This window comes from Brienomyrus brachyistius, chromosome 1, assembly GCF_023856365.1.
Source record: "Brienomyrus brachyistius isolate T26 chromosome 1, BBRACH_0.4, whole genome shotgun sequence".
Classification (NCBI taxonomy): domain Eukaryota; kingdom Metazoa; phylum Chordata; class Actinopteri; order Osteoglossiformes; family Mormyridae; genus Brienomyrus; species Brienomyrus brachyistius.
The window spans coordinates 5558038-5582739 of NC_064533.1; the positions used below are offsets into that span (position 1 = coordinate 5558038).

Sequence of the window (24702 nt, forward strand, 5' to 3'; positions counted from 1 at the left end):
AAGCATCTGCATCGGACAGAAACGGCACCGAAATGTATAAGGGTTTAGCTGCCGTTCCACAATACAAGATTAGCCATTTGGTGACAGGAAGTGGGTCGTGATCTGTCAAACTCCAGACCTGCTCCACATCTCACAGCTGCCCCAACAGTAATTCTGAAGCCTTCCAAAAAAAATGCAAGTAGCAAAAGTTGCATCGCAAACTTGTCAGCGGCCATCACCGTCATTACTCCGGCCTACGCTGGATAAAACTTGTTTTCTGCACTGTATCTGATGCCAGTGTCACGCAGGTAACTGGGATGGACTGAGGCTAATTTATGTGAAGAGGTAGAGCAGAAAGCCACAGCTTTTTTCGGTTTGTTGGCTTTTATAGGGGGTAATGCAGGATGTCGAGCTGCTCGTCATGCCCCAAGGATACATCTCACAATGCCCAGACCTGAATCGCAGTGAGTCGGCTTTCCTTTGCCTTTGTCAGAATTCTGTCACCATCTGCAGATGTTTAGCTGGATTTAGTGGGTAGCCAGAACAGGCTTTGGGTATCTCATTCTTGCCTTCAGCCTGTCCCACTTGCAACGACTTTCACGGGCTGGTGCAGAAGATCATGGAGCTACAGGACATCTTAGCCAAGACATCCAGCAAGGTATCGCATCACCGGATCATCTTTCACATTGAGAATGCAGCTCTTTGATGGGAAGGAAATTTAGGCTTTTTTTTCACCTTCCCACGCATTTTGGTGCTTCTCAAAGAGCATGTCAGGTTTAAAACCACATCTCGTTTCTCTTTAGAATACGTCTTTAAATAAAGAAGAATGTGTTAGTGGAAAACCTCAGGTCCTCCTGAAGGACACGACGACTCACTCTAGTTCGTAAAGGATAATCTGTGTCGGGGTTAACTCTGTAACCTTTCAGTCGCTCTCATGTCCCATCGCCGCAGTTGATTAATGCATTTTGCCAACGCAAAGGCAGTGTATGGTACTCTAAGTGCCCTCTTATTTCCCTATTCCACCTCTTCCACCCTGCATGAAGCTGTCCAAGGCGGAGGAGAAGATGAATGGCCTGGACAGATGCTATTGTGAGCGGACCTGCAACGTGAAGGGCTTGCTCTACAGGGAGGATGAATCCTGGACAGATGGCTGCAAGAACTGCACGTGTTCGGTAGGTGCCTAGCATAGGGTGGGGGTGATAAGGGAGCGGGGCATGGGGCTTCCACCCCACCCTCTGTTGCTCCTTCAGTCGTTTGATTGGCTGCTGCTCGACGGACCCTCCTCTGTATGCTGGGTGTCCATGATTCTGGGATGAACGGGATGGGATTACGGATGCATCTCGGCAACAGACCGGCACAGCGGGGGGGACAGAACTTAAAACGGACCGATGACAAGCTTCCGATTCCTGGAAGGTCATTGATGTGTTTTTGGATGTGCGTTTAGATAAGGTCTGTGTTTTGGACGCCAAATTGAACATGAAGTAGAGATCAAACCAAGACAGCGGGTGGGGATTGCTGGAGGTAACAGATTGCTGGAGATCTGGCTATACGGGTAATGTCCTGCTTCTCTGCTGCCCCGGTTTGAGCCTGATGATATTAAAATTATGATGAATAAGAACAAATGAGACACACACCCCTATATCACCATGGTGATGTACTTCGCCTCCAGCTTGTGACGGCATGCAGTCCTTTATTAACTAATGTTATGTTCTAGCTGTGGCAAAATATTTCCTGATCTGCGGGCAAATTACTTACTTTGGATATTATTACTTGAGTTCTCAGTTGATGCTTTTTTTAATTGATGTCAATATTGAGTTGCTTAGCTACAACTTAGCACGCCTTTTCTCGCGGAGCAGAGATGTCCTGCATCCCCTCAGACATCTGGATCATGTCACAGGATCTCACATGCAGGTCGTTGCTGCGTCGTTTTTTTTTATTTTTATTTATTTTTTGTGATTCCGGAATCTCTCCCACAGAACGGCACCGCGCTCTGCCAGCCCGTTTCCTGTTCCCCACCCCTCTGCCCTCCGGACTCCGCCCCCGCCTACGTGAACGGCCGGTGCTGCCAAGAGTGCCAGCGTGAGTAGACGTGACGGCCAAGGCTGACGTTTGCGCCCCTGCCGGCCTGCCTTTCCCTCTCCGCCGGCCTGCCTTTCCCTCTCCGCCGGCCTGCCTTTCCCTCTCCGCCGGCCTGCCTTTCCCGCTCCGCCGGCCTGACTTTCCCTCTCCGCCCGCCTGCCTGCCTCTCTCCCACACGGCACATCCAATCACGCCTCCAAAGAGACTGCTTGACAACTGACCTTGTCTCCACGTTGCTAAGCGCCTCACCAGGCATCTCCAGAGCGTGTCCACATTTGCATAAATACGGGTAAATATATATCACAAAACGCTTTGCTTCGTGATGACATGATGAGTGAAAAATCAGGATAAAAGGATCAAGGTCTCAGTAATGAAACTTGCCATCTCGTGCGTCCATGTACAAGGATCACATTGATGCTTGGGGAAAATGCGTTTCTCAGCCCAGTCCTCGGAGACCTCTGGATAGTCCCCATTTTTGCTCCCTCCCAACTCCCAGCCAGTTAAGAACACCAAATACCCGGTATTGCTAGCTAGGAGGGAAAACTATGGGGAGTGCCTGAGGACTGGATTGAGAAAGACTGTTGTAGGAAAACAGGCAAGCCCAACGCCAGTAGCTTTCACCAGAAGAAGATCTCAGAAATAGCATTAAGATTTACCTTTGCAAAATGTTCTTCTCGGATAAATAACTTTTAATCACATGACTTGAAATCACATGACTTTAATCATGTAACTTGTTAGATAGCAGCAGGCCTCAATCTGATGAATAAAGCGAGATGCCCCTTGCAAAGGGACCCTCCCCTCGTAGGAACCCCCCAGGCTTGGCCACCTCTGCTCTGTCCCAACCCACATTCTTTCTCCATTACTCTTTCCATTAAAAAATTTGTTGGATTCCATTTTAATAAACATTCTCCTGACAAATTGCGTAATAACAGGTGTAGATTTGCCCCAACTCATGCTTAGGTGCAAACCTGCAAATTTAATATCTTATTAACTGCAGTGTTTGTAGCTAGTTGCTCATGTCATTCCTCGGTTGAAAATGTGCTTAAAATATGGTTAACAGTAGGTGGAAAATCTCATGTCTGGCTTGCTAACAGCAGGACAGACAGGCCGTGGGAACATTTGGCTTTGTGTCACCAAGCACTGTATCCTGGAATCCCCAAATTTGGTTCCTGTCTGCAGGGGCGGGTTCGCTATTTCTGGGGCGAATTTAAAAAACAAAATAAATAGATAGCAGGCAGAGTCAGAAGTTCATAGCAAGTTAGCGGGCTAGCAGAACACTATGCCTCAGTATCTCCTAAGTAGGCAGCGGATTTATTTAAAATGTAGTGTAGCGATTGTTTGAGTGGCGTAAACGTAGCGGCGGCCTGCGTGGACAGTGGGGCTGTGGATCGATTCCTGGTCGTGTCTGATCCTGGGTTTCATGTTTGCCCAGTAGCATTTCGTTTTTATCCTAGCCTTTGTTCGTTTAATTCCCTCGCTCAGGCTTGGCTGCTGACTCTGTCTGTTTGTATGTCAGTTTTTAAAATGTGCCGTCTGTGTGTTTACTGTCGGCGGAAAGGCCCCTCTTTACTGCAGCTGCGGTAATGTGGAATTAATTACGGAATTAGCTTTGGTGAAAAGGCAGCACGGGTCTGTTCTCTACGCCGCCGGTAGCTTTGTGTGGGGAGCAGGGGTGAGCTGAGGGCGATAGAGCTTACATGGGGGTTTGGAGCTGGGTCAGAGGCTGCAGTCGGCCGTTCTGTGTCCCCAAAGTAATGCTCACAATCCAACCCCCCTCTGTCCCCGTTGTCAGTAGTTTACAAAGGTCAACAAATATGCAGCTAATTAGCAGGGCCCTGCTCTGTTCTAGGCCTTTCTGTTCCTCAGCTGCCTGTTTTATCCTGGTTAGACCATTTCCGGCAGCCGGAGACAGATCCGGTCGTGGTTATTTTCGCCGTGGCATTTAGATCCGTTTGATCTGAACGCCCTCTACCGCATGCATACGTAACACATCCTCCCCCGAGCATGCTCGTCACACCTTTGCATATCAATCGTACATGTCCAGCTCAGATTTATATTTTACCGCGTCCTGGTAAAGAGATATGGGGGGGCGAGGGAGGCGGATGGATGCCCCGCTCAGCGTCCCGGCTAACGGATGCTCACCGCAGTGGGGCGTATGTTTGGGAGGGGTGTGGCACCCCCAACGATGATGCGTTCGCCCCTCTGAGGCGCTCGCTGGACCGCCGCCTGCTTAACGCACGGCCCATCTGTTTGTGTTCCAGCGATGTGCATGTTCCGGAAGAGGGTCTACATGGAGGGCGAGAGGCAGGCTCTGCGAGACTCTTCCGGAAAGTGCTCCCTCTTCGAGTGCAGGGTAAGTGACTGTTAATGGAGGTCACGCTCCGTGTTGATGGGGCGTTTCAGTCATCAGGGTGTCATTAATGTCCATTCGATGTGACAGACCACCGATGGATCCCATCGCACATCGGCACTGCGATGTGAGCCTTTTTGTCCTGCGAGTCCGATCCCTCTTGTTTACTTCACCATTGCCAGCCGCCCCCCACCCCCTCCTTACCCTGGTGTGAAAATGAATTAACACCTACACAATTATGTGTGAGTTTCTATTCCTGAGGTTTGGAATAATGAAATACACTTGTCAGTCTTTGGTTTTCTGGCCTGCTGAGAAGGGGGCTTCCCTGCATTAAAAGCACCCGCCTGTGCTGCCCGCTTCCTCTAGGGGGCGCCGTCTGGCAGACACCCATCTGAACCTGTTAATTACCTTTGTTTGCCTGGAGACTCTAGTAGCCTCTGCCAAGCTGACCGAGGGAGGGGCCTCTGGATCCTAGCTGTGGGACCTGTCCTACCTACAGTCACACGCGGTCTTCCCGACAGTGTCGGGCAATCGATCGTCCCGACGGCCACGCTTCCTTGGCTGCTGTGATGATTTCGCTCTGCATCAGGATTTGCTCTCTAAGGGAACTTGTGTGTGTTTTGTGGGAGGTGCAAGTGGAGGTGCCACAGTCGCTACAAAAAGCCATTATTTACGGCCAAATGTTGCCCTACGGCTCCACGGTCTGTGAGTCTCAGGATCATTAGGCTAAATCACATTCCCTGCTTTACTGTAAAAAAAAATACTATTGCTACACTATTGTTGTTCCACTGTTTTTGCCCCAATTCCAGGTAAATCGGATATCTTTGTATTTTAAGATGTTTTCAATTTATGTATGTCTTGTTAATTTAACAACTTCATTTAAATAAACGTAAATATTAGTTCGACAAATTAACGGCTGTCTAGCCCTTTAGGGTTTCAAGAATTCAATTTTTATTTGGTCGTAAATTATTCTCTCATTCCTGTCTTGGTTTTGCACATTTGTGCTTTTTAAACCGTGCTTATCGCAGTTGTGCGGTGTGTTTTAGTAAGTATGCTTTATTTGTGAGCCGACGCCTGTGTCTGTTATGTCTTTTAGTCCTGAGAAGGTTGTCTCTGTGTCAGGGTTGTGCAGTTGTGCACAGCTGTAAGCACCACCATCCTTATGTGCAGGACAGAACAATGCGAAGGGTGGCGCCCCCTACCTGCCCGGAGTTGAACTGCGTCGAGACAGACCAGCTGGCCCTGGCGGACAGATGCTGCAGCATCTGCAGGGGTATGATGCCGGATCGTGTGGAGATTTATGTGGACAGTAGGGCTGGCCCATATCTAAAAATAAATAATGTGAAATTTATATTAAACAAATTGGGATAACAATAATATCGTCATCCAGAACTCCCCTGTACACACACATACACACACAAGAACACATTCACATAGCACCAAACTTAATTTGTTTAGTCAAATGAAAAACGTAACTGCATAGAAAACGATGCGCAGATAATCCCCTAAACAGCCAGGGGGGCGTTGGGGGAGGGGTGGGCTTATTAGTTATGACGATGTTATTTATTCGCTGTGGAAAATGACTGACTGAACAGTGGGCTGGATATAATTATGATTTTAAAAACCTTTCTCTGACCATCCATAACTGTCTAAATGCCTTCTGCTACAATACAGATATATTTCTTCTTAACACCGTTGGAATCATAGATTAGGTCTAATCATAAATCTTTCTGTTATCTTGCTTAGTGTGCCTAAGCCTACATCTATGACAAAAGTGGTAAAGATCAGTTAATCGCTGTCAGATAGCGACAGCGGGTTACTTATCTAATACCGTCGATTACCGATAATATTGTTAAATCGCCCAGGCCTCGCTGACGGCCTGCCGTTGCTCCTGTCTCCTTTCGGATGGATGAACGGAGGGTGTTGAAACCAAACAGCTTTACCCACCGTCTGATCTATCAGTGCCGGCATCTCTGCTAACAAGCTTTTCTCCTGGGACTTTGTCGGAGCTCATTAGGGATGTAAACAATGGCAGTAGCCTGCAGAAAACCCACATGCCACTGACATTATTGGCTATTTTTGGGTTCCATTTTAATACACTAATTTCCTCAAAGTTGCCTGGCATCTGTTATTATGTTTCACTGCTGTATTAATTACACCCTCCAGAGGACGGAAAATTCCAGAAGCGACTGACTGCACATGACAAAAGCAGGCTGATGTGTCTATTTGGGCCAGACTGCGCTCGCAGAGCAGTGCGGCGTCGACGTCTCACATGCTGAAGTGTGCCGTGGACTTCCTGTTTCCCGCCCCTTCCCTCCAGGTCACGACTTCTGCGCCGAAGGTCACAACTGCATGGAGAACTCGGACTGTATCAGCCTGGAGGAGGGGCCAAGCTGCCGTTGCCGGGATGGCTTCCGCGCTCTCCGTGACGACGAGGCCTACTGCGAAGGTACTGAGACCTTCCCTGGCTCCGCCCACTGATGTACGGCATAACCGTGGGGAAACTGAGAGTGTGGAGTACATGCGGACAAGCTTCGAATAAGATGTGGGGGCGAAATGGTTAAGAAGCAGTGTTTTATGGGTGAGGGTGGGTTTTTGGTCACACAGTTACTGGGTGTTCGGTTTTATTTTTAGGGTATATCCAGTCAAGGCATTTTTTTAATGAATATCCAGGTGTCTCGGAAACTAGCTGATGTTCTAATATTGGCTGTTTTTCTGAGGGAGAACGGTCGAGTTCCTTTACAAAGGAGATGAACCAGGGATGGAGATAGCTGGGTCCCTGTCGGGTAGCACACGTGTCCGCACACCCCGGTTGCTGTTTTTAAGCTGGGGAAGCAGCGGGAGGCTGCCGTGGGTGGTCGCCTTCAAGGCAGCACTGGGTAATTAAAGATGCTATCAGCCCCCCTCCCCCCCCTCCCCAATGGGTGGGTGATGCTCCCAGGTGGTGTCACATCTGAGTTGTTTGCGTACACTCCCCCGTGACCCTGACTGTGACCTCGTCTCTGCCAGTGAATCTTCAGTTCCGTCTGCTCCCTGTGGAGGGCGCCGGTCACACCACTGCAGGCAAACGGGCTGTATAATACACGTGTCTGCATCTCATCAGAAATGCTTAACTATTAAATATGAGTGAGGCTGTGAATATACTTAGAGTGGCTATGATCATGAACACAGACTGGCTGCAGTTTCGTTATCCCAAAGAGATTATATTAAGGCTACCCCCCAACTCCACGCCTGCTCTGCCTGTGTACACAGCTTGTATGTTCTCCCCATAGTTTCCTCTTTTATTCCACTTACCTCCCACAGTCAATAAAAACATGTACTTTAGGTGGATTAGCAGTGTGAGTCTGCGCCCTTTGATGGACTGGCATCCTGTCTGGATCTTTCTCTGCCCTGTCCCCTGAGCATCCCGTGTTTCACTGCAGACTTACCGTGACCCTGCATTGGATAAGCGGTTAAGTGAAAATGAATGAATGACTTATGACAGCCATTCTCTTCCACGGTGGAAGTTGGCAACATCCAAGCGAGTGTGTAAGAGGAAAACAAAAATGGCAGAAAGTCGACAATGCAGAGCACGGTAATTCTGCGATTTCTCAGCTGACATTAAGCGTATGTGGAAATGGATTGAGGTGTGAATCCTCTTTAGTTAGTGTCAAAAATAACAAAACGAGAAACCAATCTAATTGTTGGCCTGGTAATAGACTTTTCTCTTGGTCGAGCCGTTTTCTGAGCACTTTCTAGTTGTAAAGGGACAGATTTGGCCACAGAATTGTGTAGTTTCCCCCTAACCACCCCTCCCGTTATCAGCACCCCTTAGTAAGGCACTAGCCTGACACTGGCATGATCTTGGTGAAGGTCTGGGTCTCCCTCACCGGCGAAGGTCTGGGTCTCCCTCACCGCCGGAGGTCAGGGTCTCCCTCGCCGCCGGAGGTCAGGGTCTCCCTCGCCGCCGGAGGTCTGGGTCTCCCTCGCCGCCGGAGGTCTGGGTCTCCCTCGCCGCCGGAGGTCTGGGTCTCCCTCGCCGCCGGAGGTCTGGGTCTCCCTCGCCGCCGGAGGTCAGATAATTAGCCGAACCAGGGATGGTTTTATCGAGTCGAGCCTGTAAACCTGCCTCAGAGGCAGCTGGGCGAAACTGTGGTTGTAGCTAGTGATGGAGGCGTTACTGTTATCAAGAAATTATGGAAAAAAAACAGCAAATAGCAAAAGGAGCAGACAAAAAAAGGAGCTGCTAGTTATTTCAGGCATTCAGTCCATGGTACTCGCCTGTAGATCCATTCTTCATGTGCGGGAACAATTAAAACTGTCAACCAAGATAAAAGATGTTTTATTAGTCCAATTAGTCTAATGTGTGTGGGGTGTGGAGGAAGACAGTCTTATAGTATTGATAGAAAAGTGACTTAGTGTTTTTATTGTTATTTTATAGAGCTTTAAGCTCTTCTGTTCTCAAAATAGACTATGAGATCATTTCTATTTGAATCTTTTACATTATGATTTCGGAAGGCTGGCTAGCCGATCAGAAAAGAGCTGTTTTTTGTGCTAGTTGCCTGTGTTCAGCATCGTTACTGAGTACAGAGTGGCAGGATGCTCTGGTGTGATGGCGTGGTTCGTACCCGGAACATTAACGTTCCCTTTAAGGCGTGACATTGCGACGCCCAGGCTCCGCCCATTTCCGGTGCGTGGGTTGCAGGCGCTCACCTGACACTAGTCTCGGGCAGCAGGGTTCTTGGGGAGGTTCAAATCCAGAGTAGGACTCCAATGCAGCACAACACGTCTTGCACGGCGGGTGGGGTGCATGCGATTGGCTGCTTACTGACACCTGAGCACCTGAATCTGTGTGGCCTTATCGTTTGTTATGTATCGTTTGTTCCGTTGGCTGGGCCTGTCCTATAGCATGCTGGGAATAGCTAGAGGGGAAAAAAGTAACTTCATCAATAAGTAATTTCATTTAGCAGACACTTTTCTCCAAAGCGAAAGGCAAATAGCACATTACAGACATACGTGCTGTCAAGGACAAGACCAGGTGTAAGTGCAGCCAGGCTGAGCTTCCAGAGAGCGCCCAGGTCTAACTGTCAGCACTAATGGAACAACTAACAAAGCAAGAGCCTAATTAGACTAATCAAGGACCAGAAGCACGACAGAAGAACATTCAGGGAACGCAAAGAGGTATCAGGTTAGTAGAGGCGTTCCTGGAAAAGATGGTTCTTGAGGGGCTTCTTGAAGGTAGAGAGGGAGTCTGATGACCGGACGTGGTTTGGCACGTCGTTCCACCATCAGGGAACCACACGTGAGAACCCTCTGGAATGATGGTTCTCAGGTGACTTAACTTCAGTGCCGTCGACTTGGGAGATTCAAACAAAGCAACAGTTTATATGCTTTTTTTTTAACAAGTCATGTAATAACAAGCTTCAGGGGCTGAAGGAAAACAGTAATAAGGAAGCCTCATTAAGGGTAGAAGTACCACTGCTGGGCTTGACAGGAAGAGAGGTGGGCGTGTGACTGTGTCGGAAAACGCTCTCTTCTCCGCAGGAATATTCCCGCAAATGAAATCTAAGTGTCCTGCCTCTATTTTTAGCTCGCCCCCCACCAGCGAAGGTCGGCTTGCCATTCTAACAGGTTGTTGGGAGTCGGACTGGCTTGTTAGATTTTTTTCCCCCCGCAGAAATAATGTAAAACTTACAAGCACAAACATGTAATAAGGCGTTGGCCCTCCGACCTCACAGTCGCATGATCCATCTACGCCAGATATGTGTAAACCGCCAAGAAAACAGCTGATCTGTTTCGACCAATGGGAAGCCTTCTGGGAAGCTTTTTAAATATATATCCAAAATAGTCCATCAGTTACAGTTAGAATGAGGATTGTCTTCAGGCGTGCTCAGACACTGCCGTTCCTTAGATTTTCCTTGTTGCAAATGCTGGCATCCCCAGGTTCAGAATGGTGTGTTACGCAGTGCGGGTATTCCGTTGCGTGCATGCAGGTCACAGCATGGAGCTTGTCGTCCCTTTGAAGCCTCAAAGAAACTCCCGACAGCTTAACAGCGCTGTCCTACATGCCTGGATTTTATTTCCCCGTCCTCAGAATCACGATGAACTCACCCCTCGCAGTCACCAGTCTACCTCGTCTCCCATCACGAGATTTAACGCCTCCGCTGCGTTTAATAAATGGATGTTATCTACAAAGCAGAGCGATCTAGTCCAACACACCCACCGCCTGGATGTAAATCTGGTTTCGCTCTGTCCATCACGTGAAACAACCGGTTCACCAGCAGGGCTGGAACACACGATAATATGAGTCCAGCCTGTCGGAGCCCATTTGGTTCCCAAGTGTTTCACTCAGCCTGATATTGTCAGTCTTCGTCCTGTTAGAGTGCCGCCGATCGATAATAAATAACCTCTCAGCATATTATAATGAGAGATTTCATTCCCAAACTGCTCTAGTCGTTTTCTCTTCTGTTTTAGTTTGTAATAAATCTCTGGCCCAGATTCTATTTTTCCAAATTCGGCCTCTTTCCAAAGCCCTGTTAATGATAGAGAGTTTGTGTCATTTCTCTATTCTCCTTACTGATGCCCCGTTTTGGTGTACAGGGAGCTGGGGGTGGGTTTGTCGGAGTCAGGTGACGCGAAGGGCTTGGACACCCCCCAGCACTGGTAACTCAGGTCCCCATCAGCGAGACGCTTAAGCTCGATCGCTCGGGTGAAACGCCAGGCTGGATGAATGGGGGGGGGAATGGCTTTGCATAAAAACATGACCTGAACATCTCCCTGTCAATGAGCATCCCACACATCCATCTGTCTTCTCTGTCACTTATCCAGGAGCATCAAGGTGAGCCTGGTACCGGATTCCTGCAGCAGGGGGACATGCTGGAGGGGTGGCAGGGTATTCACTTCGGGCAACTTAGACACACATGCTTTTGCGAACGCAGAGAGAACGTGACATGTTTTAATGATTCATTCTAAAGAACCATTCTGAGCTCTTCTGAATGTGCGTACGGGTGCATTTTTACTTAAAATGCTAAGTTAATACCAGCTGTGCATGGTAGTTACATTAAAGACTCCCAGGAAAGCTGTGTTCCATTGAATAGCATTATAATATCCAGAACAAAGAACATTTTCAGCATTATTGCTTTTTTTTTTACACCCTCAAAAGAGCCCTTTGTAATCTAGAGATGTCTGTGAAATAGGAAAATGTGCAACGGCCTTGGGGATCACCCCCCAGCAAACGTGTCGTGTGGTACATTCCTGTGCTGTCCGAGGTCTCGGGTTAGGATGCGGTAGATACCATCACCTGGTTCCCTGGGGGAAGGGGATGAGATGAAGAAATAGCAGTGACATGTGATGTAAAGATGACAGCGCTGTCGGCTGGGGGGGCGGGAGGTGAGCATTTCATACATGCGTCTCAATTGAGGGCTAAGAAGGCAATTTCCTGTGCCAGAGAAGAGATTAATTAGTCCTGAAGAGCCTGCAGACGTAGCCAAAAGGGGCTCGTAAATGTTTTCGATAAATCTAATTACTCAAAGCGGCTCCTCCGTTTATTACTGCTTGTTTGCCGCAGACTTGAAGTAAGCGGGGTAGTGTGTGCTTCATTAGGCGTCCGTTACCAGTCGCTCCAGTGCCGGGCGGGAAGGTTAATGGATCAGGTGGCCTAGCCACCCCCCCTCCACCCCACCCATCGCTCCAAGGACTTTTTCTAGATTGAACGTGAAAGACACTGAGCGTTTGCTCACCGGCGGGATGGAGGGGGCAATAATTCAGCGGGAAATTCTGAGGAAATTCTGTGGCCGATTCCGAGGTGGGGACTATTTACCAGCCGGCTAAAATGCAGAGGTGTATCGTTCTCCTTATTTATTTATTTATTTTTGCCCAGACGAGGCAGTCCCTGTGTTTGGGCGGGCTGGGGATGGGGAGGCAGCGTGGCCGGATACCCAGGCTGTTAGCTTGGTGAAGAAAATTGGATCCCTGTCAGAGACTCCTGAGCTGTTTGAGTTGTGTGCAAATAGGAAGTGATGATAAATGATGGTAAATGTTGTCGACCAAGGAAACTAATCATCACACTTTTAAAAAAAAATGTTTATTCTGTTCTACTGTTTGTTTTATTGCTATTACAACGTGTGATGTTTGTGCAGAGAGAGCCTTCTGCCTCATTTCACTGTGCGTGCGCGTGATGACAATAAAGTTGACTTTGACGTTGACTAGAGTCTGCTAGTGCATCGTCTCAGAGACAGAATTGGGCTTCGAAACGGCTGAATTGTCTGGGCTCGGTGCATTTGTTTGGGCGCTCGAAGGTGCACTGGAATGGCAGCCTGTAGACCAGACCAGCAGTTACCGGCCCTCAGCTGATGTTCCGCGATCGCTCTCCCACCCGGTGACAGAAACAAGCTGCCGTCATTAATCTCGTTCTCGTTGGCACCGACGGGGACCCCTTTGAATTAATGAGCTGCTGTACAAAGGGGATGTCCCCAGGGCCGGGAATGGCGGAGTGAAGCGGTGGATGTGCTTCCAGGCCCGGTGAAGAGGTGCTTTAATCTCATCAGCAGCCAGGGGGCGCCGGTCCCTTCCCTGTCTCTCTCCCTAGCGACGCTGAAAACCTTTGAGGCCGGGCCTAACCTCTCTGTTTACATTGCTTGGTCATACTGTACGGTACTATAGTGCCCCTTGGCCACAGGTGGGAGTCTTCACTCCCTAGGAGCAAGGTGGGTTTAGTTAAACCGGATTAGTTAGATGACACTGGATCAGCGTGACCCGAGGTCACATGTTTACACCAGATCAGCGTGACCCGAGGTCACGTTTACGCCGGATCAGCATCACCTGAGGTCACATGAACCAGTTTCTATAAATCGTCCGTAGTGTGTGATTGTGTGCGACTTGCGTGCCCGGAATGGAGTCGCATCCTGCCTGGAGTGTCCCCCTGCCTTGTGCGCTGTGCATTCTGGGATAGGTTCCAGGACGATCATGAACCTCTACCAGATAAGCAGTTATGGAAGATGGATGCATATATTTATTGCAGTCAGTGTGATGATTCATTTAAAAAATATATGTATTTACATATTTTTGCTGCAAGCAAAGAATTTTTCATGGAAAACCATAACTGAGTTACTGCTCATTGTAAAATATTAACTGCTTTCTCGCAAAAACAAAAGCTCTGCAGAAGAGAAATATTAGCCACCACTATGCAATGTTGTTCTGGGGGGAGGGGGCGCCCACACCATCCTCTGGGTCGCCCACACCATCCTCTGGGTCGCCCACCTCCATGAGGGTCTGAGTGTGTCCAGCTGCGATCGATTTTTGGCTCAGGCATATAGGAGAGAGGAAGACCACCAATCGCTTCTTCCATAGATAAAAGTGGACATTGATTTGTTGGAATCTTTAATGGCAGAGCACACGTATCCACATGACAGGACAATCAGGGAAATGGAGTCGACTAATGGAGATGGAAATCACCTCTACGTCGGTCCGGTCCGCGGAGCGGTCTGAGTGCGTGGCTGAGTGTCAGCGCTGTGACTTGTGTGCCGCCCAGCTTAATAGCTTCTAAATCAACTTAGTGTTTTTAGGTGGGACGACCCAGGGGTTAAGGTCTGCTGAAGGGTACCTGCGCGATTACAGAGGGAAGTGCGCGTCCTTTTGTCCTGGGGGGCTGCTTCTTCTGGCGGGGTTGGGTGCTTGGATACTCTAGGTCCTGGAAACGGTGCCAACGGACTGGGATGGGAGAGAGAAGGAAGTATGGGGGGGGGGGGCAAGGAAAGAGGTGGGGGGCGAGAGGGATTATGAGGAGGCTCAGAGTCGTAGACAGCGTGGGCGGTGGACACAGCCAAGGAGAGGCCCGGCTCCACACGGAGGAAATGTAGTAATATCGTGAAGATGGCACTGAGAAAGTGTTGCTTTTCCATTGTGTGAGAAGGTAATCGACTGGGACCATGTGGCCGATTTCAATAAGCACGAGGGGTGGGGGGCAGAGTGCAAAGGGATGGTCTGTTTAGACTGTGTAGTCTGGACGAGACCACGCCGCAGGTCGAACTTAATGAGGAGCGAGTTAACGCCTCTCGGGAGAAGGAATGCGCGATTGTCAGAAATATCCGCTACAACTCGGCTGTGTAAACATTGTCATGTTACAGAGAGGCCGGGGCTGAATTATTAATGCTCACCTGATTGATGGCATGCACGTGGTTAAATTGGGCTCCCCGCACCTGAGCTGATGGAAGCCGTCCCCAGGGACTTGAACCCAAAGGTCAGAGGAGCTGAAACTGCCCCCCCCCCGGATGCAAAGTTCAGCCCCTGCTGTGTTTTTCCTGCAGATATCGATGAGTGCGCCGAGGGGAGGCACTACTGCCGTGAGAACACGGCCTGCGTCAACACCCCCGGCTCCTTTATGTGCGTCTGCAGCACTGGCTACATCCGCATCGACGACTACTCCTGCACGGGTGAGCAGCTCCCCTCGCCCCACCTGCTCGGTTTGGAACACAGAAGGGGCGGGCCCTCGGTGTTACACCCCGTGTATGTTTATTTAGTGCTGGGATGCTCAACCTATTCATTGCAAGTTGATTCCCTCTACTAAATGAAATGAAATAAAATTTAACTAAGTTAAATTTAATTACAACAAGATGAAATGAACTTTACTGAAATGAAATGATGCTTTATTTGCCGTTTGCACAAGTATAGGTACATTGGAGTGCTTCTTTTCACATATCACATATTTCTCTCTCTCTCTTTCTCGCTCTCACACACACACACACACACACACACACACACACACACACACACACACACACACACTGGCCACTTTATTAGGTACACCTTGCTAGCACCAGGTTGAACCTTCGCTTCGTTGGCTGCACTTTCATGATGCAGATCTCCCATTCCGCAACATCCCATAGGTGCTCTGTTGGATTGAGATCTGGTGCCTGTGGAGCCCATTTGAGTACAGTGAACCCTTTGTCACATTCAAGGAACCAGTGTGAGATGATATTAACTTTCTGACATGGCACGGTATCCTGCTGAAAGTAGCCATTAGAAGCTGGGTGCACTGTGGTCATACTGAGATGGACATGGTCAGCAGCAATATTCCTGTAGGCTATGGCATTTAAACGATGTTCAGTTAGTGGTAACGGGCCTAAAGTGTGTCAAGAAAATATCCCCCCCATCATTACACCACCAGCAGCCCGAATTGTTGATACAAGGCAGGATGGATCGCGATGCCAAATACCATAAATAATTCTTCTTGTTTAGGTCAGATTGTAACGCTACAATCTAAATGTCGCAGCAGAAATCGAAACTCCTCTGACCAGCCAATGTTCTTCCAGTCTTCCATTGTTTTGATGAACCTGTACCCACTGTAGCCTCAGTTTCCTGTTAGTATCTGACAGGAGTGGCACCCGGTGTGGTCTTCTGCTGCTGTAGCCCATCTGCTTCAAGGTTTGACGTGTTGTGCGTTCAGAGATGCTCTTCTGCATACCTTGGTTGTAACGAGGGGTTATTTGAGTTACTGTTGCCTTTCTGTCAGCTTGAACCAGTCTGGCCATTTCTCTCTGATCTCTGCCATCAACAAACCATTTCGACCCAGAGAGCCAATTCTCTGTAAATCCTAGAGATGGTTATGTGTGAGAATCCCAGTAGATCAGCAGTTTCTGAAATACTCTTATCAGGTCCATCTGACACCAACGTTCAAAGTGGCTTACATCACCTTTCTTCCCCTTTTTATACATCATGCTGCTGACATGTGGTTGACTGATGAGGTATCTGCTTCCACGGGCAGATCAACAGGTGTACCTAATACAGTGGCCAGCGAGTGTGACTTCGAGAGTGAAGCTGATCACGGGGTCTGGCCATTTATCTGCGGCCCCTGGAGCATTTGCAGACTTTGCCCACAGTGTGCATATTGGCGCGGCTCACAGCGGGGGCCCACACAGTCATGGCCTCGACCCACCCCCAGGGCGGCACCTTCTAGCACTTACCTATTACAGCTAGAGCCCCAAGAGGGCCTGCCTGGCTCTGAGGGCTGTACATATGGGCTAAGCGAGCTGGTGTATTGTTATAGCCTACACCTGCAGGAAAAGCAAACCAAACTTTGACAAGGCTTACAATACTGCTAGATATCTCTGTTTTTTTGTGTATCATTTAAAGCAAGTCTGCAAATGGTGTTAAGTGTATGTGTAGCGAGTTTGATGATGTGTTTGTCAGCCAACAGGGCTTTTCCCTGTTAGCAGATGTGTGGGTCTGCTGTGCTCTTTCTGTGTTGAGCTGGATTCCTGTATTTATGTCTAAGCTGTGTGACTATCAGCGATTGTTCAGTCATTTATATTTGGGTCATATCAAGTATGAATTGTGTTGACACTGAATAAGCATGGACTGACTTACCAAGTTAAACAGTGGATCATTGTAATCTGTCTTCGTATGTTTACACTAGATCGCTGTGATCTGGCCTCATATGCTTCTACTGGATCATTCTGATCTGGCTTCACATGTTTACCGTAATGCACTGTGATCTTGAATCACATGTCTACCCCGGATCAGTATGATCTGGCTTTGACCATGGATGGTCTGGCTTCACATGCTCTCGTCTTTCCCATTGATCACCGTAGTCGTTGTGCAGTGACTGCAAACCCTTTCATGCGGAACGTAAAGCCTTTCAATTGCACGACAGGTTCGGCGTGAACATTTACACTCGGCTTTGCAGGGGAGAAGGTAAATCGCGTGGATAAGTCTGAGTCAAAAGAAGGTGCCGGTACCAGCCGTCCACCGACTTTCCTCACGCCGCGCTCCGTCTTGTTTCCCAGAGCAGTATGGCATACAGGGTTTAATTGAGGAGCCTCCGCTCAGGCACGGTGTTCACCTTCCACCCTCTCTGCTTCCTTCAATTAAGAGGGACCTTTGACCCTCTGAGCGCGACGACTGCATCATAATCGCCAATGGCGGCACTCTCCTTTCATGCCGGGGCTGGCAGGGTGTCGGGGCTCACGCTCGCATCGCCCATCCTGGACGGCACCTCGACACTCCGCATCCCAGCCTGGAGAATCGAGCTCCTGGTGACCCTGGGGGCCTTAGAGTCATTATCTCAGTGCAGGCCGGGCTTCGCTCCGACTGCGGCCCGGCAATTTCCTGCGCGATATTGCGGCGTGATTATGCTCCGCATCCACCGGGTTCTCGTTATCATTTTCATTTTCTCACCCAAAGCAACGCAATAAGAAGGCAGCACATGTAGTAACCAGTCCCCAGGGAACAAAGCAGCTTGTTTAAAATGTGCACCAGATGTACTTCTGCTTCGTAACATCATCATGCTTCAGCAACCGGATTTAGCTACATAAACTACAATAATCAATAAATGTAGCTATGTATATGATACTTTTTTTGTATTCGGAATGACAATTGGACACGCCCACTTATTTTACTGTATACTTCTCACGTATTTTATATTTAATACAGTCATATAAGCTGTCGTAGTTTCGTTTATTTACTGTGAATATGAATGCAGGTCAATATTGGTGATTGCTGAGAAAAAATAAACTACTTAGAGCTCAGCTACTTTGTACTTGAGATTTTGTTGCTGCAGGCTTCCAATCATTTGTAAGAAGTTAATCTGAGACCCTTTCTAGCAAAAAGGCAGCACAGGGATGTCATGGAGGGTGGAACCGCTATGTGGTCCCGTCCGGCTCGTTGAGATACCAGGGATGAAAGTCAGCCGTGGTGCCCTGCTTGCGTGATGAGATCACACAGCCACTGCCCGGCACAGCTCTCCCGGCCTCTGTTATCTTTCTCATTATGAAACAATATATTGCATGCATCAGGGGATCTGACCTCCACACCGCTGCTCAGTCTCGGCGTAGCATGTCGCTAAATTGTTGCACGCGGAGCGGCCTGGGTATGGAGTAACTTTGAGGGATTTCTACAGATTTCACCTTGATGTGGCTCTATAGAAGTGTAGTTAAAACGCTACCCCCTCCCTTAAAGTCACAGAGCGTACTGGGAGTCTCCAGAATGTTCCTTACACATGTGGTATGCTTGTCCCATTGTTTTGGAAAATGATTGAATCTAAAGAACGTTGCGTTGCAAATTTTAACAATGCAGAAACCAAAACTGTCCAGTAACCAGATGAAGCAAGTAAATATTACCAACTATAACCAAATTTTACAGTATAGGGGATACACGCAAACAAGTGTCACATAAATCCACACACAGACACTTCAACTGTGTTCCTTAGCTACAAAGTATAGTGTTAGAGTATTTATTGTATTTCTAGTTTTCACAGTATTTACGGTTTTAAGTTTATAGTATGATAGCACTTTTTGGGGGCGGCATGGTGGTGCAGTGGTTAGCACTGTTATCTCACTCCTCTGAGACCCGGGTTCGAGTCTCCGCCTGGCTCACATGTGTGTGGAGTTTGCATGTTCTCCCCATGTCGTCGTGGGGTTTCCTCCGGGTACTCCGGTTTCCCCCCACAGTCCAAAAACATGCTGAGGCTAATTGGACTTGCTAAATTGCCCATAGGAGTGCATGTGTGAGTGAATGGTGTGTGAGTCTGTCTGTCTGTCTGTCTGCCTCTCTTTTCGTCACACCGTCTAATGTAGTGTCACAATAAGTAAATATGGCGGAACATGCTTAGTGTTATGTTCAGTACTAATAATGTTGGGTTGACCTACATCAGTAGGTGTCACGTATAACAGGAAGCTGTTTAAGTAAAGGCGGGATCCACTTTGCTTTGCCAACAGTCTACAGCCCGATTATCTGAGTAATCTTGGGAGCCATTGTTACAGAGCAACATTCCATTAACGTTAAATTAATTAGCCGATGCATTTATCAGCAGGGTATGGCGACAGACTTCCCATGGCTGTGTATCATGCCTGCATGCACTTCATACATTTTGTTTAGTTTTTGGCATTTTTTAAATACTTGGAGTGATATTTAGCCGCAGTAATTGTGCTTTTGTTGCTGCTGCTGTTGTGTTTTGCCCTTATTTTGATCATGGGTGTCCCTTTGCTTGTTTTTCTCTCTTCTCATTACCCCAGGAATTAATTCCCCTTTTATGTTTCACTCTGCTAGCTCTTTCATCCCTTAATTATCTAGTAATTTCTAGTCTCAGTTCATCTCTCGACTTCACTGGAGAGCCTTTTACCGCTGACGGAATGCTGTCAGGTAATTATGGGTCTAGTCAGCCACTGAGACTCATTGAAAAATCAAATGACAATGTACTGGAGGTTCCATCCATCCATCAATCCATCCATCCACCTTTAGAGAGCTTGTCCTTGTGACTGTAGTGATAGGAAAAGGCCCAGCAGACCAGTCCAGACTTTGGCTGCGTCTGAATCCAGAGGCTGCATCCTTTAAAGGATGTGGTCTACGAAGATGTAGTCTTTAGGCTGCGTCCTTCAAAGGTCCAACAGAAAGCTCTGTCAAATGCGATGGTCTGGCCATACTTTCTTATTTACGTCACCAGATGTTCCTGCCCTCACCCTTGAGTCACGAAGCCCCCTTCCTCTCACCTAGCTGGGACGCACCACTTTACCTTTGAGCGATGAATCTTGGGATATGTTGGGCTGCGATTCAGCAAAAGGAGGACGCATTGCTAGACCGCATTTGAAGGAGCCTTCGAAATGGGACAGCCTCGTCGCATCGCTGTGACACATTCGGTCTTAGAATGCAGCTTTAGAAGGGTAGAGCCCCTGAATTCGCACACTGTCTTTCCGTTCCCAGCCAGGGTTCGAGGGCTTTCCGCGGAATAGCCAACAAATGATCAAACTGCCAATTACCAGGTCACCCACATAACCCAACAATGGCGTAGGAGGGAGTTTGAGATGGGAGGGGGACACAACTTTGTAATTTAAATACAGCAGCCTGTTTATTGAGGGGATGAATGAAGACAAATTAAACATCGGGGCGACTTATCAACCTGGGTTCCTACAGCATTTGTAACCCTGCCAGTCACAGTCCAGATTCACTGCGTGTGTCACACTGCCACCAAAGTGAAGAGTGAGTCTTAACTAGAGTACCAGGTAGGAGAAAAATTGTCATTTTAATTTTTTTAGTATGGAAAAATGTGTACCTGGCATGTCATTTGATTCCTGATCTTGACTGCAGTGTAAGAACACAGTTATTATATCTGGTTAATTATGCAGGATAATATTATGCAGAGCACCGCTTGTAATTATTTACACTCAATATTAAATGTATATTCAAACTCTTCTTTTCAGACGAAACTTTGCATGCATGTTCACAACAACAAAAATGTCCAATTACTTCCCTCACGGAGTAGAAAAACAAATTACATTGGCATAATATTAAAAAACTCTTTGACAGGTGTTTGTTTGCGTTGACGGGCTGAAGCCGATATCAGCGGCTGACGACAGAAGATGAAACTTACTGTAAACATGATTTATCCTCCGTGGCTAATCCAGATTTTCTGCTACTCAGAGGAAGCTCAGCTCGGGCAAATCATCCGAGGCCAGGCCCGAGGAATCAATCAGACTGTAATGGAAAAGAACCCGGGGATATTTAATCAATCAGTTCAATTTTTCTGAGCCAACAGACCTGAGCAGACAGTATCACAACAACCTTGACAGTAATTTCTAGACACAAAGGAATTCAGAACTGAAGGCCTTGAAAGAATCGAACCAAAAGCTGTTCTTCCTTAACCTCAAATAATGTTTATGCACATATTTACACAGTGAACAAAAAGTCGTTTTAAAAAGTTATTCTAATATAATGCTCATATCACGGCAGTGTCTCTTTGGGCCGGGCCGAGGTCTCTACTGGGTTGGGGTGTCTGATTATTGCCGCAGATTAAATCTAATAACAAGAACAGTCATACAGACGGTAACAATTCCAAGATGTCATTCCTGCTCCGCCCCAAATATCAATGATGCATCGGCTGCATCCTCGCTAAACGAGAACAATCCCATGATTCATTGCATCTCGGGTTCGTTCTTGGACGGCAATTTAGCGAAACCGCTCTTGCCAAGACCAGAAGTACAATCTTTGCCTTCTTGGTATTGAGAAACACTCATTCTGTTTACGTCTCTAGGTTTCCCAGTATGCAAGAGAACATCCGCCGCAGTGGGCTGGAATCCCATCCGGGGTTTCCCCAGCTTTGTACCCTCTGCTTTCAGGCTCAGTGTGGTCTTGCACTTCCTTCTCATTCACGGGTAATAGATGGATATTTGGATAATAATACAAAGGTCTTCAGCAGTACCTTTAACCCACCATCAGCGTTTTAAACGGCACTCATTTACATATCAATTTCCTGTGTTATTGCTGAGCTGACGCTGTCAGGCATAAATCTGCCACTGTCTTCCTGTGTTTTACCACTTTAATAAAAAAAAAACCGTTCCAGAGTGAGAGAGAGAGACGGAGATCGGATCTGGAAATGCTGTCCGCCGGAGCGCGGGGTAATTAAAGAGGGGTTCTGATCTATAGCCGTAGCTCAACGTGGCGCGTCCCGTTTTCCGACCACGCTTCTGTGCTGCGGGTTTCTTAGGACTGCGTAAAAATTCGGACTTCTGCTCTTTCGCCTAACAAGCCCAGAATGGATGGCTTTCATTTCCTGATACATTTTTAGAGCACGGAGCCCATTATCATCCATATAATAGATGCACCAGCAACGGGTAATTAATGGCTACTGGACATCTGCTAGGATTTAAATATAGCCTGCTGGAATGGCTGTCCCCCCCCAGATGGATTCAGCCCAAGACCATTGCCCCTCTAGTCAATATAGCAATAGCTATATATCATCCCTTTGTCTCATTTTATTAAAAAAAAAAAAGTGCAACTGCATCCTAATACATTAATGCAAATCCGCTAGGATCATGGGAATTAAAAACATTTTACCAGCAGTCTGAGAATCCCCCCCCCCCCCACTGCTCCAGAATATAGAGTAATGTAGCTACTGTTGTTTCTCCACGATGATTAAAGAGAAAATGTGAATTGTCTGCCGGACACCATTGGCATAGACCATAGATTGATGACCCGAAGGCTCAATCAGTCAAGCGGCTCTAGAATTCCAGTCTGAGGTGTTATGTAGTCGCTGGGCTGTCTGAGCGATGGATGGAGCTGTATTATGGCTTTTTATAACTGATAGCCGAACAGGACCCGCGTGTCAGTGCTTTCAGTTAAATGTTGGCTGTTTTCTGACATCAGGAACTGAGTGAAATGAAGCTGTCACGGTTCACAGGGACGTGCTTTTCACATATCCCATCATGCTCTTCTTTGAGACACACACACACACACACATATATATATATATATAAGTGAAGTTTGAGTCAGGGAGCGGGTCATGCCATTTCTCCTGGGACCCTGGAGCATTTCTCAGGAGGTTAAGGGTTTTGTTCAAGGGCCCAATGGAAAAGTGACTATTCGGCCGAGCAGAGGATTTGAACCAGCGGCGTTCCGATCATAAGTACAGGCCTAACCCCTGAGTCACAGACCACTAGCCGTGGCTGTGTATTAATTTGATGTGTTTCCCGAACAGCCATAGCAAACGCTGGCTAGTTCCACCCTCTGGTCCATCACTCTCAGACTGCATTATGTATGAAGACAGTCTTTATATCTAATACACTGTTTTACATTGTGTTACAGATCGTGACAGTAATTCTCTCTAGAGATGAACTGTAATTTAAGTATTGTTCTTGCAGGTCTAGACGTCTTGAACTCCATGCCGATGTGCATGTGCAGGGCAGTCTAGTGTAAAAGTCACTTTTGCACAAAGTTTTTCGAGCTGAAAACAGCCTCTGTGCTCAGTGTCAGCCCCTTATCTACTCAGATGCAATGGCGTGGGTTAGAACAATCAGCTGGTGAACCTCCACCGTCCACCGCTCCCTGCCACATTGTCCTTGGGGGAGAAGGTGAGGGTTTGGCTGTGCTGCAGAAGACCCACCATGCGTGAAGGCCCAGGGGGATTAGCCGAGAGACGCGGAACACTTCCGGCCTCCTCCCGCTGTTCCTTTCAATGTTATTAGGCAGGTCGTGCTCGGCTGCTGGGGTGGGAGTGCCAGTGGGGGGGGGGCTTTAATTTGGTGATAAGGAGCTGCCGCTTGCATTTGGGAGGCTTTCGGGTCGCTGTCGCCGTGGGATTAACAGGATGACTTCCTGTCCGTGGCACGCAAGCCAAAGCGGCGGAACAGAGACTCTGCATCGTCGACTTCCTCCCCTCTCTTGTGCTTGCTATCTCCCCCCTCTCTCTCTCTCTCTATCTGTCTTTCATTTTCCTCTCCGTCTCTTTGACGTGCAGCCCTCGCATCCGCTGCACACCCCCCCCTCCCTCGCAACCTTAAAGCTCCCTGCTCCCCCCAGACCGTCGCCTCGGTGCCGAGTCTTTCGGCCGTATAACATTCAAAGCCAGATTTCCCTACTCCGGCGCTGACATTTCCAAGCATGGCTGTTCCACACATTCCGGCCCATTCCGGCATTGACCAGCTCGGGTAGACGCTCCTTGTTCTCTTCCGAGCATGCTTCAAAGAGCTACGTTCCAGTGTAAATATTCCACATCGATGAAGGGCCCCCTCTCCTCCCTCGACGCTTTCAGTTAATGAAAGGTGAAGACTGCCGGATAGCTGTCAGAGGAGCCGCTCCGTGGCGGAGCAGCCTAAGCAGGAGGGCGTCTCCGCTGACAGAACTTGCATAATTGATTGTTTACTCATTGAACTCAGAGCAGAAAACACGGCAGGAGATTGCGTGTGTGAAAGGCTGCGTCCTGCAGGATTCCGAGATTCAAACTAACGTGGCTGGCATGGGGGGGCTACTTTGGGATTCCTTCTTTTGTTGCTCCTTCCAGATGCTTATTGGATGTAGCTGAAACACCCTGGGCTCAGCAGGTTAAATCTCTACGACTGTCACCAGAAGGTTGCTGGGTTGAGTCCCAGCCTCGGAAAAATAGTCACATGTTCGTGAGCCTCTCACATGTTCGAGGTCCGTAAGCCCCCAGCTGCGGGGGTGCTGCACACGCCCGGAGCCTGTGCTATAACCTTTAACCTTTCACCTCTCTGTGTATCTCATGGAGAGCAAAATGGGGCATGCAGAGAGAAGCCTTCCAGTCTACCTGTTTTTGTGCAAGTGGCAAATAAAGGAGTATTTCAGTTATACCGGGAAGTCTGATTCTGTGTTTTAACCCCCTCCTGCAAGATGTCTCTTACCTGTATATCTGTCTCTTTAGAGAAGAACGTGAGATATAGAAGAGACAATTTCCCCACGTGAATGAATACAGTATCAGTATTTTATCCCATTCCTTTCTAAATTATTTGATTCACGCTTTAACTGTGAGCGATGGCGAGTGTCAGAGAGTCTTGTGGTCCACGTGACGTGCCCGTCGAACTCTCATCGGAGGT

At 48.1% G+C, this 24702-nt stretch overlaps 1 protein-coding gene across 2 annotated transcripts in view; it reads left to right on the forward strand.

Moving 5' to 3' along the window:
* The window catches only part of LOC125750337 (protein kinase C-binding protein NELL2-like), a 61845-nt gene that overhangs the window by 12437 nt on the left and 24706 nt on the right, over positions 1-24702 (forward strand). Inside the window, exons 6-13 of one of the 2 annotated variants that reach the window (XM_049027964.1) lie at positions 371-443; positions 555-637; positions 1023-1151; positions 1956-2058; positions 4320-4411; positions 5579-5681; positions 6729-6857; positions 14692-14817. In XM_049027964.1, the coding sequence (XP_048883921.1) occupies positions 371-443; positions 555-637; positions 1023-1151; positions 1956-2058; positions 4320-4411; positions 5579-5681; positions 6729-6857; positions 14692-14817 (838 nt within the window). The remainder of the gene's footprint in view (positions 1-370; positions 444-554; positions 638-1022; positions 1152-1955; positions 2059-4319; positions 4412-5578; positions 5682-6728; positions 6858-14691; positions 14818-24702) is intronic. The other variant, XM_049027973.1, reaches the window with a different exon arrangement.